Below are 16,231 nucleotides of genomic sequence, written 5' to 3' on the forward strand. Positions count from 1 at the left end.
TATTAATATTTATATACAAAATTCACGTCAAGATGTATTTTATGTGCCATCTTGAATGGTAGATGTATACGTATCGGAAAACAGAGGGTGCCAAAATCCTGGAAAATATTAACACTTATATCGAATTGATACATTATTTCATTAAGATAAAATTTTATTAATTAAATTACCTTCGGGTGTATCATTTCTCTGATTAAGAATAGTTCTATGCCGCGAACAGTAATTCTGCCGTGCTTGTATTTTTTCCTCGGGCAGTCCAAGATTAGCATAATACTAAAAATAAAATCAGTACACACGACATGCAAAATTTATATAATATGTAATAAAAGTTATACATATACATGTATATGTATAGATAATGCACACCGACTTACAGTTTAATCCCTACATGCAGCTTTAATATAAAAGGGAATTGCATTTAATGTTTCAATTAATTATTTACATTATTTCTTTACTAATAAAAATTATGATGACATATATATTACCTGTTTACATTCCCAACAAGCGATACCAGTCATTTTTGCCCTTTCCGATTGATTTTTTGGCGGTTTAACATAGACGTCTTTTTTCTTAGGTACTCTAAAAATATAGCTACATTAATAATTCGTTAAAAAAGATTAAGATTTTGACGTTTGCAAAATAATGCTTACATATCGAAACTACTTGCAAGACTCCTTTTTGCAGGCGGAGAGTCCCGCAACGTATTCTCAAATGTTTTGTCTTTGGTGTTTTGCATTTCAGCTGTTTGAGAAATAGGTTCTTTTTTAATGCATTCTCCTAAAAGAAAAAATGTCTCGTCGTTGTACACCGAAGAGTTACTGTAGTTTATCTGTTTGACTGTCTCGGAAAATTTTCTTTTTTGTACTTGGTTACCATTTTCGGTCATTTGTAATTGTTTAGTCTCTTGTACTGGTGTTGACGAATATTTAAAACTTTGCGGAAATAAATGTTCGCTATTAGCAGATGTCATAGATGATAGTGAACTTGGACGAATACAATCATTTCCAATAGATTTTTTGTACAATGAAGTAGTCGTATTTGACCTTGAAATTAAACATGGTTCATCTTTTTGTGTGGATGCACATGCAGGTGACGGACACTGACTAAGACTAATTTCATCTAATTTTCTTGTAGGCAACTTTGTATCGCTAGTCTTGTCATCGTTAAGTTTACTAAATGTATTGCATGCTTCGATAAATTTTGTAGGACTTCTTTTCATTAATTTTAGACTCTTCATTTTCAAATTTGACTTTGCATGCTTAGCAGGACTAACTTGAATTACTTCTTCTTCTACCAATGTGAGTCCACTAAAATCTTTTGATCCATTCGTTTTATTTTTTTTGGTTGTGGGAGAAATATGCGGTCTTAGCGTCTTTAACGGTTCACGCTTTTCGCAAATTGCATTATCTGTACTTTGCTCGTTTGGTAAAAACATAAGTTTCGTCTGTTTTAATTTCTTCCCATTTTGCAATAATGTAGTATTAACATTATACAGTGTACTGACTCCTAATTTTCTGGGCATTTTGGATAGAGGTGTACATTCTATTTTATCATTATTATTCTCTGTAAGCGAACATTCGTTTTCTTTAAATTCTACAGGTACCTTGGGGGTACATTTATGAGAATCATTTGCAGAAATGGAAATGTTTTCCTTCATTGTTATACATGGACTATCTGTTTCAGAATCATCTAAAATTAAATAATTCTGCGTAATACTGATCTTTTTAGATTTACAACGTTTCTTTGCAAGTATTGGACTTCTTAATAAACTATTTTCATCCATTTGCTCTTCAGTGGATTTATCACTTGAAATAGAATCTTCGATATTGGTCATAATATCAGAATTAGATGGATTCATAACACTTTCACGTAGAGGTGTGAATGTTTTTGTAGTTTCAAATGACATTTGACTTTCATCTTTGTTAAGTGATTCTTTGCAACGCACATATGGCTGAGGTAATGTAATACTAAAATATAAAACAAAAAAAAGTAACAAATGATCGATATGGAAACATATAAAATAATATTTAATTTTATAAAAATTATGCGTTAGCAATAAAGACAAAACTTACACGTCGCTATTGTCACTTTCTGACTCGAGTAATTGACACGGAATCTTAATACCAGCATCTTCGCAATGTTTTAGTAATTTTAAATATGCATTCCATAACTCTGCAAATATAAGAATATCTAATAATTTTAAGTAATTTATTATAAAATTGTATTTACTAAAATTTCCATTTACTATTTTCGATTATGAAAATATTATAAACCGTATTTCAATCATGCAAAATTCTTCTTATACTTTTCTTAGAAACTTTAGACTGTTGATAATTGTAACATAATTTTATAAATATAAAAGTATTATTAGTATATACAAATAAATCGAAAACAGAGTATGCCAACAGAGAAAGAAAATGACATGTACTTACTTTGATAATCTTCGAATACTTTCCCAAGCATCCCAGCGAAATTCTTGGTAGCATTTCGTGCAAATTCATTTTCTACGGAACAAGTAAATTGGAGAACATCTGACGTAGCCATCAGTAAAGTAGACGAGGTTAGGTGTTTGTTTTTTTCGTACAATTCAATTACCGCGTCCCTTTCTTTTCACTTGCCATTAATTAATTTGCTGCATTTTTTCTTTCTTTTATTGCGTATATTAGTATCACACCGAACATAAAAACGAACAAATTCGATAAAGGAAAAGATTTATTATTTATTCCCACAACATTGTACTGGTGATCACTTCGCCGTACGAGCGCGTTGCCTCCGTTCGAATTATAGCGCAAACCGCCATACACTGTCACAGATTGTATACATCTTGCCGATAGGAAGCACACGCTCTAACCTCCTTTTCGTACGCGTTCTGTTGGAACTGGTTGGAACCACTTCAATCTGAAACGTTCGTGAAAGTATTGTTAATTTCTTTCCTTATCCTTTATTTTCATGTCACACAAATTGTTTGCCGTTTCAAATATTTTTATTTCAGTCTTCTGCGATATATATATGTATATATATATATATATACATATATATATACACATATATATACATATATGTATATATAAAAAAACCCTACTTACATAATTTTATTACTACCTAACCAACAAATAATGACTTATTCCATAGCGTTGCTACTTTTCAAACACGAATTATTAGAAATTCTACTGAAACATTAACGTACATCTTATTTCGTCCTGAAAGAATTCTCCTAACTTCGTGTATGTTTTTTTTTCTTCTTTATTACATATCTCGTTAATGTTATGTACATTACATCCTTTAAATAGTTGCATAATAAATAAGCGTTAACATTTTATATAAAAAAAATCTTATGCAGTAGATCAATGTTCAATATGCATCCAATTTAAGGTTTTTTTTTTCAAGTATCTTCGTTCGTCCCTTTCTTTTTTTTCTTGGTAAAGAATTCGTTCGTTATAACAAAACGTATCGCTTAACGTAAAACCTTTACGTGTACCGCTGAATAAATTAAAAAGAAATGTTCCTAAAAAAGATAGAAGTGTCTAAGTAAACTAAACCTTTTTACCTTTTTTTTTTTTTAAATGTACATACATTTTACATTTGTTTCTATGTATGTATGTACATCGATGTATATTAGACCGTTTTAGTCTCAAAAATAAATCTATACTCGCAGGAACAAAAAGAAACAAAATATTAAAGACTTTAAAGCTCTCATGTTGTATGTCGCATGAGTGTGCACTATAAAGAGCGTGTTGCTATTATTAAAGATACAAGTACCGTATTAAGTAACTGGTCAAGATATTAATAATATATCAATTATATACAAGTTATACACCAAATGTGCACTTACAATTATGAACAGATAATAGTATCTATAAACAACTTGGATGCAGTTGTACTTCCTTGCCTAGTTATTTTAAAAAATAGCAATTTAGACCTTCTTCGACTTTATACAAAACATACTTTTAGAACGCTGTAAAGAGCCATATATACATATCATTACGAGCTGAATGCTGACTGAGAGGAAGTCGAGGGCAGGAAAAGGTTTTGTGTCAGGCTGGATGCCGGTTTACCTGGGGGTCGGGTGATAGCAGGGGAAGGATTGTAAGTTTCCAAACCATAGCGCGACATGAGCGCCAATAATGCACTGCGAACACCAGCTGTAGCCAGTTGTGACCATCTTCCAGAACTCATTGCATCGTCACCAGCATAAACTGCATGGGCATCAAAATTTCCCGACTGAGACGTATTTATATCTGAAAAATGGATATCCAAAGATGACGATATATTATGAATGCTAGTAGAAAAGGAAAGAAATAAAATTCACCTAAAGTCGGTGGATTTAGTACAGGAAGATGAGACTCTAATTGTCCGCTTGGTCTTGAACTTGCAGCAAGTCGAAGTTCGGCATGTAATTCTCCTAACAACTGTACTACTTTTGGGTCACTCTGAAATCATGAATAGTAATATTAAAAATATACAGCAAAAAAAAATAAAATACATTTTTAATTACAATAATGTCGAACAAGTAAACAATTATAGAAGACAAAACATTTACCTCATTATCCGATCGAAGTGACATGAGATCATCGACGCGAATTGGTTTTCCCTGATTTAAGGCATTTGTGAGAATACTTAATTTTCGAGCAAGACTATCCTCTGCGCATAGTTCTGTTATATGGGAGCCAGGATCTCCCTTGAGCCGTGGTTTAACAGGTGGAGGACTAGCGTAATAATATGTCGAGGGTGAGACCATAAACGGCCCGCTTTGATTGAACAAGTTATCTCCCCCGTAATGGGATTCTGTACCAAGCCGATTTGGATGAGAATTGTAGCCTGCTTCCATTTTTAAACGTTTGGAAGACCTGAAACCAAGTCAAAACGTACATTTATATAAAGACTATCTAAACAAGAATACATAATTTAACGTCTTCGTTAATGTTACGTTGAATGAAATGTATCGATTGTAGGACATACATTCTTTTTATATGAAAAGACAATAAGTTAGTAGATACATTTAATCGATAAGTATCATGAATGGAAATATGTCGAGATGAAGATTACATGCTATAGCGAATATTCGTAAACTATTATTAACTTCTACATTGAATGATTTACATTAGAGTTATGTTTATAAAAGTGGTAGTTTAAAATTAAATGTATATCAATTCCATGCTATGATTTTTCAGATAATAAAAATAATATTAATAAATTACATAACTTTAAATAAATCTGTATAATTAGTTGAATGTCACATGGATACCCAACACTTATTTTATAATTACGAATAATCATGCAAATGGTATAGTGTCTTGTAAATGTGCATATCGAAAAAGCAAGACTAATAAATCAGTATTTTATGTGGACATACATGCAATTTAATAGGCAAAGCATATTAAACTTTATTTATATTCTGTAAATTTTATTTTGTTCACAATTTATTGCATATTCATCATTTATACTTCTTTTAACGAAGTGATATGACTAAACAATTTAATAAAGAATCATCGATATTAAGGTCATAATATAACGATCGTTGAATTTATTATTTCCCCAACCTTTGTGCAGAAAACAATTAAGCATTTAATTTTAGTCATAAAGCTGAAGCACATGAATTGTTATGATACACAAAACCAAGTCTGATGTGAATTATTAAACTGGACACCCTGGGTATAAACATGTATCGTACAGATTTGGAATATTCATTACCTATTTATATTCTTATAAGTGCTATAAAATTTGCCCTCTATCATTCAGCCACAATAACATTATTTCCTGAAACATAATGTTTTTCTGATTAGATATTTTGCCAATTAATACTCGCTTATAATTATTCTTGTTCTGTATTCGAAGTGTTATGTTGTTTTCTACAAATTCCACTATATAATTTACGAGGAATAATATACGTTTATTATACACAGTAGTCATTATGTGTATAGTAAATCTCGTATGTACATAACCAAATGTGTTATTCATCTATTAAATGTATATATACATATATATATATATGTATGTCAAATAATTACCTATTGGAATACTTTTATGCTTACATTGTCAACATATTTTCCGTATAAGTAATTATACTTCTTACGTAAAAAAATTCTATTTATTTAAAAATTTGAATTCAAAATGAATTTGACTATACATAGAACAGGAATGTATAATAAATTTCTAAACAGGATTACGTATCGATAATATAATTCGATATAGAGGATTATGTATTGATAATATAATTAGATATGTAATTTGTGGTGTAACGTTTATTTAAAAATCGATCTGCATGAATTTTCCAATCATCCGTTTGTTTTTGTTTAATGCGATACAGTTTTAATTTGAAGAAAAGCAAAACACTTGAACCTATCTTATCTCACTGTCTGTGAAATAGAGTGTTGCTGTAATGTTAACATGTTATTTATTTTGACACATTCTACATAAAAGTAACAAATATATTAAATATTCGTACGAACTTATTGTGGAATAAGTAGAAAACTAACATATACTTTGTAGCCATTTTAGAAAAGTACATCATTCTGTACACTGGTTATCATCAATTCATTCCCAAGGTCCCAGTGTTCATTGTCAGATATGATTCTCTTAAAGATTTATGGTTACTTAGTTCATAGATTAAAATGTAGACATATTGACAGGGGCTAGACAAATTAAACGATAAAATATTTTAATAACATTGGAAATTCATTGTCCATAAAAATGTTAGGCAAATGCCTTTTGGACATCAGTAAATATTTTATATTACATTAATTCAATAGTATTTTACATTATGACGATAATACATAAGGTTTGTCTAAATTCCGGATTTCATTATAAGAATGGCATCAATACAAAATATATGCAAAAACATGAAAATATTTAACGAATATCAAAAACTGCCATTCGTATATTGAAACTTACGATAATTACCTACTATACAGAATAACGAACTATAACACAGTTGCGGAAATTTGACCAATTAAAATATACATAACCTATAAATGTGAATGTTTAAATAAACCGAATTAACATAAATAAAATGAATTATCGACAGGGATTGCCGCGACATTAATGTTTCCGTAATACATTCACATTTTTTTAGTCTTGGCTTCTTGCATTCCACGTCTTCATCTTCCGACAGCTTCTTCTTTGTATCCATTCGACCTATTTACACTCCAAGACTTTACACATTATAAAGATCATCTACTTGCTCACATCATTTCCTCACTCGTTTTATGTATCGCTTCATGCGCTTGTAGGTATTTCAACCTGATAGTTTAATATGAAAATTAACATTATTTAATATCAGTAACTCTGATCGTTTTTTTTTTTTTTTATTTACAATCGTATATACTACTGCTATTTTCATTTTGCTTTTTTTTTTATTTAATGGTTCATCATTCAATCGTGAACATTTCACAGATACACGTACCATCGATACAATCATGTTATAGCAATGATTATATGCACATACATGTAAGTCATGTAACTGCATATACAGATTTCGAAATAAAATTGTACATATGTGCAACCTTTTATCATACACAAAAATGGAGAAATACACAAGTATGCATATATGTCGCGTATCTATGAATTGGTAAATATGTACATACTTATTTTACTTTTGATCACGGTATTCTCAAACGTGAAAAGTGTAATTTTCAAGCTCGTATAATTAGTTTTCATAAGGCATTCGATTAAATTGAATCGCAATAGAAAATACGTTTTTCTCTCGCACAAGTGTCTATAATAACCTTTGAACCTAATAATATTTGATATCACTTCAAGAAAAAAAAAAAAAAAAAAGAAGAAAAAAAATACTAATATAACGTTGCGGTGATTAGTTGTATTATAATTTCTTCCAGTTACTGATATATGCTATCGTAGTATTTGAAGGTGCAGCCACGTAAAACGTGTTATAACATATTTTGCCATGACAAACGTATCATCTTAATTTTTCATTTGTTTTTTTTTTCTGATACATGCGTTCAAGTGTAGTTTTAGAACATAATCTTTTGTAGCAAACCCATGAAAAGAGAACGACGTTGTTACATTTTCGTATCTCTATATTCCATTGTTCTGCGTAATAGCCATCGTCGTGTTTGAACGACTGCGAATAAAACTAAAATTAACTTATTTATCCATTATTGAGAGTCGCATGCAAACGGACGATGAAAATAAGATACTACAACAACTATGTTTTCATTCTTTAAATAATATTCCTATAACAACGCACTCTGCTAAGAAAATAAATGCCAAGCACAACTGCAGTACACAGCCATCTACGTGTGTAAGCAATTAGTATCTGGTCAGTACTGGATCGCGTCCCAGTTTGTGCGAATATGACTCTCTACGACTACTCACCCCCCGACATCCGTTAGATCTTCGATAGCCTTATGGGGACCTCCTTTACTTGGAAGAGGAAGGAGAGGTATCTTTCCTGCAGAGCTCTCTTGTTGTTCTCGCAACTGACGTCTTCGTTTTTTGCTCCAGAGCTCATGACAGTCTTGCCAAGTAGGAAGTTGAGGTACTGGCATCCTAATATATTATACGAGAGATGTACATTTTACGAATACATAATAATTGTAAGACATAAAAAATGACTACGAAGAAAATAAACCTTGTAGTTTCGACAGTTTTGTTTGATTATATTCCAATATGAATTTAAAAAATAGATATGACTCTATTTATATGATTTATTTTATAACTGTGTAACTGAAAGAATGTTCTCTGTATAAGCATATTGGAATACAAAAAGAAAACATACTGTTCGGGTTGAACATTTTTCAGCCAAGCACTTTTAAGTGCGTCTGCAGCCGTTATTCGCTTTTCAGGATCTAACTCCAACATTTTGTCTAAAAGATCCAAAGCTGGCGCAGGCATAAACGAAAAATCTTCTCGTAAACGTCTTCTATGCGACTTTTTTGGCTTAAGTGTGTGCCATAGTGGCAATTTTATCACAGAAGGCCAAACGGCGGGAGTCGGTGTGCCACAGACTCTGGAAATCATCTCTAATTGCATCATCTCTACGTTTGCCTAATTGAAAGAATTACATAATTATAAACAGTATAATAATAACTTTATCGATGAATTTTAAATACTGCTACTTTTTCTTACCTGAAATAGCGGTTTTTTAGAAAATAATTCTCCTAGAATACAACCACAACTCCATACATCTATCGCAGGCCCGTAACGTTCTTCGCCTAATAGTAATTCCGGTGGTCTGTACCACAAAGTGATTACTTTGTTTGTATAAGGACGTTGTCTGTCCTCGGCATTATAGAGTCTTGCAAGTCCAAAATCAGCTAATTTCACTTCCCCCCTACGAATATTACACAATCAGATTGTATAATATTTTCATCAGATAGTATTATTACGTACATTTTAGACACATATATGTATACATATGAAATTGTTTCCTGTAAGTTAGTTTACGTACTTGTTGTTCATCAATATGTTCGAACACTTGATGTCTCTGTGTAAGAAGTTTTTACTATGGCAGTAATTTAATCCGTCTAATAATTGCTTCATAATGCTCGCATTATTCATTTCGTTGAAATCGACCATTCCGGACTCTAAGAGACCCATCAAGTCGTGATCCATATATTCAAACACGAGATAGAACGAACCCTTATCCTATGAAAAATAACATAGAACATCATTTACATTTAATAGCTTTTCTTGTTCGACGCATTTTATATCTTACCGCCGTACCTTTCGAAAGTCTAAGGCATCTTGTTTGTCCGTGACGATTTCCCGTAAGTTGACGATATTTTTGTGATTAAGTTGTCGTAAAATTTTTATTTCGCGTACAGCTGTAATGGGAAATCCTTCTTTCTCGTTTTCTAAGCGTACTTTCTTCAACGCAACGAGTACACCGGCTCGTTTATCTTGAGCTTTGTAAACTTGTCCGTAAGTTCCCTCTCCGATTTGGGCTATCACTTCGAATACATCGACGCAGCGTTCTCCCCAATCTTTGCCGCCTGAAGCCGACATGGGGGTGTGACAGTTTCTCGAACCCCTACGTTTCAAAATTTTTGGTCTTTTTAACTTCGGTTTCGGTGGAATACGTTCGACTTTCAGGCGTGGCGGGGTCGCATTTGGATCATCCTCTCCGCTCAAGTCTTCCGATCCAGGAACGACTGGTGGCATAGGTAGATCTTTGATGCTCTTTTTCTGAGGTGGTTTCGTAGTCGAAGCTGGGAATTTCATTTGGGCCTTGCTAGGTGGACTCGGAGATCGACTTGGCGGCGAGTCTATACTCTCTAAATCGTTTTGATTGATTCCAGGTGGCAGTGGTAATCGCGACAAACTTTTCGTCTTAAATGCCACAATAGGAGGTTTAGGAGGATCTACAGATTTAAGAGGAACTAAATTGTTAGGCGGATTGAATTTCGACATAGCCGTATTTGGCGCTGGTACTGGAATCGGTAGAAGTGGCGGTGGAACAGATAAATTTGGGAGAACAGGTACTGGTACAGGAATAGGCACTGATATAGATACTTGTGATAAACCTGCATTCGCGGGCTCTGACTGTGGCAATGGTGGTGCTTGCACGTTTGTAACAGTTGGAAAATTTGGACTATTTGTCATCGGACAATTGTTAGACGTAGTAGTTGGCGAAGTATATACAATAGTCGAAGGTTGATTAACTCCAGGAATTAAATTTGTCGCACCGAGAGATTGCGTTATTGGCAATGGTGGTGTCTTGCCTGCGATTCCGCTGTCGTCTATTATCGACATCATCGGTACAGGAATATCCACGACATCGACTGACTTCATACTTTCGTTCGGTGGCTTTAATTGTTCTTTGTGATTCGCATATTTATCAATGGAACCTTTATTTTCGGAAGATGTGTTGCTAGCATCTTTGTCATCGGTACCTTCGATTATTTGAACTTCGTCCTGATTAACAGCCTTTTCTTTAGCTGCCTGTAGTTTCTTGTACGCCAGTTCCCTCATATTTCTATCTTTTACGAGTTCAGCAAATAAACTAGTTTCGCTAATCTTTGCTTGGACTCGAAGATTTCTCGCCGTGATGCTCGATGGACTTCTTGCTCTCGATCTATGAGGAGAAGGAGAAGGTATTCTCGAAGGACGAGGACTTTTTGATTTGTGTTTTCTTGTCGGTTTGTGAGTCTTGCTAGGAGATCGAGATTTCTTTGGAGTACGACTTCGTCTGCGTGAACGCGATCTTGAGCGCGACTTTCGCCATCTTCCAGGACTTCGAGATCGTGAACGAGAGAGAGGTAAATGCAACCTAACGAAAATTTCAAATTAACCATGACTAAAGTAATGTAATTATTGAATGAATTCGATTTATAACATGTACGATACCTGTTTCCAGTAGGACTTCTAGTTGACCTTGACTTTCTTTTATCTCGTCTATCTTTCTCGTGATGTCTGTGTCGTCGGTCGGATTCGTCCCGTCTTCTACGTTTATTCGAAGGTGGAGAACTAACAGGATCACCTCTACGTCGATGACTTATAGGACTAGGACTAAATTCTCGCCGTCTCGTGGATGGACTAGGACTATGCCTAAGTCTGTGCACCATTGGATTTGGACTAAAGTCTCTTCTTCTTGTCGGACTATGGTCCCTTCTTCTCGACGGTGGACTCGGACTGTGAGGCCTTCTACGACTCGAACTCATGGCGGGACCTGGACTGACGCTACTACGCCGAGTATGAATACTAGGACTATGTTTTTGTCTTTCAGGAGTATGTTTCATCGCGGATAGACATGTTTTATTATTCTCCGGTGTTGTTGTTCTAGGTGGTAACAAAGGGGTATGCGGAGATTCGGTTGGCCTAGGTGGAAGCGGTGGAGGAGTTACATTTCGAGGTTGTCTAGTCATTTCGAGTTCTACGTCGCTTAAACATCTCTGCTCTTGCTCTTGAGGTGTTGCGGGTGATATCGGAGAAGTACTATCTTTCAACGGTAAAGGAGGAGATTCTGGCCAATTCTCGACTGGTTTTTCATGATCTGGACTTATAATAATTTCATCTGCGATCCCATGAGGACTCAAACTATGAGAATGTCTCTTAGACTTCCGTTTTTTCTTCTTTCCGGTACTAGACGAGGGACTGAGACTTCGTTTCTTTTTCTTGTCTCGTTTGTGTTTCTTCTCTTTTCTTCTTGCGTATCGCCTGGATTCTTCTTCGTATTCGGGTGTTCCACCGTGCATCGCCGAAGGTTGTTGTTCGTTCGGCGAGTAATGTCTGACAGAGTGCCTGTGTTGAACTGGCGGAGATGGTGAAAGACTAATAGGTGACGCTCCGAGAGCTCGCACTGGACTACCGCCATAGTAACGCCTCTGTAAAACTGATTCAGGTACTTCTCCATCCGTGTAGCTATTACCCCTACTATCTTCCGATTGAATCTCTCCTGCTTCTGGTTCGGATAAATCTTCGCTACTCACGTCCGAGTATTCGACCAAAGGTTTAACAATGGAAGATGCTACAGTTGGAACATTTTCTATGGATTTGTCTCTCGACCTCTTTTTCTTCTTTTTTCCAGAACTCTTGCTCTTTCCATGCCTCCTGTGCTTCTTGTCGGATCCTTCAAAACTGTGACGATTTATATCGCTGCTGGTACTACCTCGTCTGCGTGATCGAAATCTTCCATTACGTTCAGCTCGCTCAATATCACGACCGCTAGGCATGTCACCTACTAAAATACAAGGATATTGTACAATGTTTTTGTTCGATTATCGTATTAACTTGTGCTTTTGTATATAAGCTTGTAAATATTATCTGTACAATTTAAAGTTCACGTGTACTTTTAGAGAATTATTTCTTGAAACAAACAAAGCGATATATATAATTGTAAATATCTGAAAATAAATAGAACTGCTATGTATGAAATATTAAAAAAACACTACAGAGAAAAATGAGCTCACAGTCGGGAAAACAAAATACCGTTAAAAATGAGCATTTAATCGACTCCGAAATAAATCGCAATTTTACTTGACAAACGATCAGTTATTTTTAAAACTTACCTTAACATCAATTGATATAAAAGGTTTTCTAATTATTTCTGTTCTCTTCAATACTTTGATACTGATCGTCACAGACGTACATACATACATAACAATACGCACATGTAAGAAGACACACGAACACGACCATGTATAGTTTAGTCGACGTAACAATATTTTCGAACAGACGATTCTTTGGTAAATGTACGTGAAAATATTAAGTTTCACCGAACCGTGATATTATTGGAACAAAAACAAAAGGATCCGTTGCATGTAAACTTATGTTTCGTTGGTTTAAAGAATATTTCGTAGAAAAGAATTTTTCGGTCGACCTGGCGTAGCCGCCATTGTTAACGACTGGGTGGCAAGGGAGTTGCCCAGTTTTCATAAAAGAAAGTTATTTACCGTTTTTTCGAAGATCCGTAAGTGAATGATAGATATTAATACTCACGTGCAATATAAATCTTGTGATATCACGCTGAATGTTGGGTTCCTTTGCATCGAGCTGGTCCAACGTAGCGATGAGTGTAATGGTTACGTTCGTTGCTCGGTAAACAGTTTCAACACATATTTCGTAGGCCACGAGTAAAATTTGATAAAAATTAATAGCTATCGTAACAATTAAGTGTTCAGGCAATCATATTTTTATAGTTTTACTAGCCGATGCATCATATCTCATGAATTTTCTTTGGATTGTATTTGGCTTTCTCATAAAGGTAGCTCAGTAAGTAGAAGCCATTAACCATTAGCACGTCATTATTGTCTGACGTAACAAGCGGCTAGTGCTGCACTCTTACGAGCAAATATGAAAGAACCGAAATTGCGGAATAATCTTCAATATTATTCTGCTCGATGCAATTGGTTAAATTCAATTTACGCAGTTTTTCGATCTGTAAACATAAGCCTTTTACGATTAGATGTTTATTGACAATTATACAAGTTGTAAATATATTTATATCGTCTTTTATGTCGTCAAATCAAGTACGATAGTAATTTTAATATTACTCTTTAACAATGATATTACTTAATTATGTAGTATGCTATAACCTTTGACTATACAAGACTACAACATACATTAAAATAACCTAAGCATTCAAAATGTTGTTTATAATTTCATTCCACTCTTGATACATGAAAATTCGGCATTATGGAACTTTTGCTTTCCACTCTACCTTATCGATTTATTCATGGCGTATATTTTTCCTATGCGTTTCTACCTCTTATGGTGGTCTATGTCCTATGGTTCCTACGCTTGAATCCATGATTGAATCAAATTGAAATCATTGAAATCAAAGATCGAAAAATAGGACTAAATGTAACAAGTCTATTAAAGATTCAAAAGTAATATTTACATGTTTCGTCGTTCTCTCGCGTTAATTATCTAATAAAAGTAAAGCATGGGGGAACGTTACAATATCCATAGTCAGTTGGAACATTTACAATCGAAATACATTGGAACAGGCCACGCCGACACAACAAAGTTCGAATGGCTCGTGAATCAACATCGCGATTCTTGTAGTTCTTACATGGGACACTACGATTTGCTAAATTTTTTCGCTATTGCCGAGAACGAAGCAAAAGCACGTGTTCGATTTAACCTTATGGAGAAGATGTTGCAACCTTGTGGTCCACCTCCAGAAAAACCAGAAGATTAAAGAGTTCTACGCGAATATGTTACATTATTTGTGTAAATTAACCAATTTCGATCATTTTCACATCGAATAAATAATAAGTGCATTTGGTTTAATTACAGTGTAAAGATATTTGTTTTGACAGAAAAAGATAAGAATAAAAACTTTTTAAATTATAAGTTACCATAATCTTACAATCGAAATGCCAATTCCCTGTACGACAAATTGTGGGAAAGATGCCATTCTCAAAGTAAGTTAAACACCTGTTAATTTAATTTTCCAACTACCGAGATCTATTACTAATGTTAAATTAACGAAATTACAGAGACCAAAAACTGGACATACTTTGTGTAAAGATTGTTTCTTCTCAGCTTTTGAAATCGAAGTTCACAACACCATTGTAACTGGTAAATTATTTAAGCCAGGTGATAAAGTTGCTATCGGAGCATCTGGAGGAAAAGATTCTACAGTACTTGCATATGTATTAAAAACATTGAATGATCGATACCAATATGGAATTGAATTGTTTCTCTTATCGATCGACGAAGGAATTACTGGTATTATACCGATGACATACATTATAGCATTAAAAAGTTTAAAAAACAAATTACTAAGAAAATGATATTATTCTAGGATATAGGGACGATAGTTTGAAAACTGTTCAACAGAATAAAGATGATTATGGATTACCACTGAAAATATTATCTTACAAAGAATTATATGGATGGACTATGGATGAAATTGTGGCAGAAGTATAAATACAAGTCATAATTTTTTGTCAAGATTGTTTGTGCTTAATACTTAATATTTACATTATTTTAGATAGGTAAGAAGAATAATTGTACATTCTGTGGTGTTTTTCGAAGACAAGCACTAGATAGGGGAGCTGCTCTGTTAGGTGTAGATTGTATCGCAACAGGACACAATGCCGACGATATAGCCGAAACAGTTCTTATGAATATTTTACGAGGTGATGTCGCGAGACTACAGAGGTGTACTTCGGTTATTACTGTAAGGATTTCTTATGTATCATATATGTGTATATACATACATATATATTAATTAGTAATGATTATTTTCGTTACGATGTAGGCTGGAGCAGATTGCATAAGACGATGTAAACCGCTTAAATATGCTTACGAGAAAGAGATAGTCATGTACGCATATTTCAAACGTCTGGTATATTTTTCAACCGAATGTGTATTTGCTCCAAATGCGTATAGAGGTCACGCAAGGACATTTCTTAAAGATTTAGAAAAAATTAGACCTTCGTCAATATTGGATATAATTCATTCCGGTAAATACAACTTTGAAATAACTATGTTGTAAAATGTGCTATCAGTGTCCGATACATAATTCGTATATTATTCTACAGGAGAAACGTTACAAGTGAAAGATAATATTAAAATGCCCGAAAGAAGGAACTGTACGCGTTGCGGATTTGTTTCGAGTCAAGAAATATGTAAAGCTTGCGTCATGTTGGAAGGTTTAAATAGAGGATTACCAAAGCTTGGCGTCGGAAAATCCAGTAAAATTAAACGAGTAATGAATTCATTTACAAATGAAAATGACATAAACAAAGACGATAATAAAAATAAAATTTTAGAATTTTAATAGATACTTAAAATGTACCAGAATGTACTTGTACGTAAT

General features: G+C 33.9%; 4 protein-coding genes and 1 long non-coding RNA gene across 15 annotated transcripts; 3 read left to right on the plus strand and 2 right to left on the minus strand.

Moving 5' to 3' along the window:
• Positions 1-39: 39 nt before the first annotated feature.
• LOC128881113 (DNA endonuclease RBBP8-like) lies at positions 40-2,544 on the minus strand. Its single transcript, XM_054131848.1, has 6 exons — positions 2,433-2,544; positions 2,073-2,172; positions 651-1,967; positions 486-579; positions 171-273; positions 40-98 (listed from the first exon to the last, which is right to left on the minus strand). The coding sequence occupies exons 1-6, from the start codon at positions 2,542-2,544 to the stop codon at positions 40-42; spliced, it is 1,785 nt and encodes a 594-aa protein (XP_053987823.1).
• Positions 2,545-2,758: 214 nt separating this feature from the next.
• LOC128880981 (cyclin-dependent kinase 12) lies at positions 2,759-13,699 on the minus strand. Of its 10 annotated transcripts, none has more exons than XR_008457956.1 (12): positions 13,399-13,699; positions 11,308-12,637; positions 9,685-11,230; positions 9,410-9,606; positions 9,088-9,292; positions 8,738-9,006; positions 8,335-8,508; positions 4,541-4,847; positions 4,310-4,430; positions 4,056-4,238; positions 3,188-3,505; positions 2,767-2,898 (listed from the first exon to the last, which is right to left on the minus strand). XR_008457956.1 is itself a non-coding variant. In XM_054131605.1 (11 exons), the coding sequence occupies exons 2-11, from the start codon at positions 12,630-12,632 to the stop codon at positions 2,894-2,896; spliced, it is 4,332 nt and encodes a 1,443-aa protein (XP_053987580.1). In that variant the 5' UTR covers positions 12,633-12,640; positions 13,399-13,697; the 3' UTR covers positions 2,759-2,893. The 10 variants fall into 10 exon arrangements, 4 of the variants coding, with proteins under 4 accessions (XP_053987580.1, XP_053987579.1, XP_053987577.1 ...); XR_008457954.1 differs by having other exon boundaries at positions 11,308-12,640; positions 13,399-13,698; XR_008457957.1 differs by lacking the exon at positions 13,399-13,699 and adding an exon at positions 12,969-13,142.
• On the plus strand, positions 2,765-4,311 carry LOC128880989 (uncharacterized). The gene is made up of 3 exons (XR_008457960.1): positions 2,765-2,905; positions 3,952-4,086; positions 4,170-4,311. It is a non-coding gene; the product is annotated as an uncharacterized LOC128880989 (long non-coding RNA).
• Positions 13,185-16,196, plus strand: LOC128880985 (cytoplasmic tRNA 2-thiolation protein 1). Of its 2 annotated transcripts, XM_054131613.1 has the most exons (7): positions 13,185-13,369; positions 14,701-14,828; positions 14,904-15,135; positions 15,212-15,330; positions 15,401-15,589; positions 15,671-15,875; positions 15,954-16,196. In XM_054131613.1, exons 2-7 carry the CDS (start codon positions 14,781-14,783, stop codon positions 16,190-16,192), a joined length of 1,032 nt encoding a protein of 343 aa, XP_053987588.1. In that variant the 5' UTR covers positions 13,185-13,369; positions 14,701-14,780; the 3' UTR covers positions 16,193-16,196. The 2 variants fall into 2 exon arrangements, with proteins under 2 accessions (XP_053987588.1, XP_053987587.1); XM_054131612.1 differs by lacking the exon at positions 13,185-13,369 and having other exon boundaries at positions 14,623-14,828.
• Positions 14,190-14,602, plus strand: LOC128880988 (splicing factor 3B subunit 5). The gene has a single exon (XM_054131617.1). It carries the CDS (start codon positions 14,345-14,347, stop codon positions 14,600-14,602), a length of 258 nt encoding a protein of 85 aa, XP_053987592.1. The 5' UTR covers positions 14,190-14,344.
• Positions 16,197-16,231: the final 35 nt, after the last annotated feature.

The sequence above is a fragment of the Hylaeus volcanicus genome, chromosome 8 (genome assembly GCF_026283585.1).
Source record: "Hylaeus volcanicus isolate JK05 chromosome 8, UHH_iyHylVolc1.0_haploid, whole genome shotgun sequence".
NCBI lineage: Eukaryota > Metazoa > Arthropoda > Insecta > Hymenoptera > Colletidae > Hylaeus > Hylaeus volcanicus.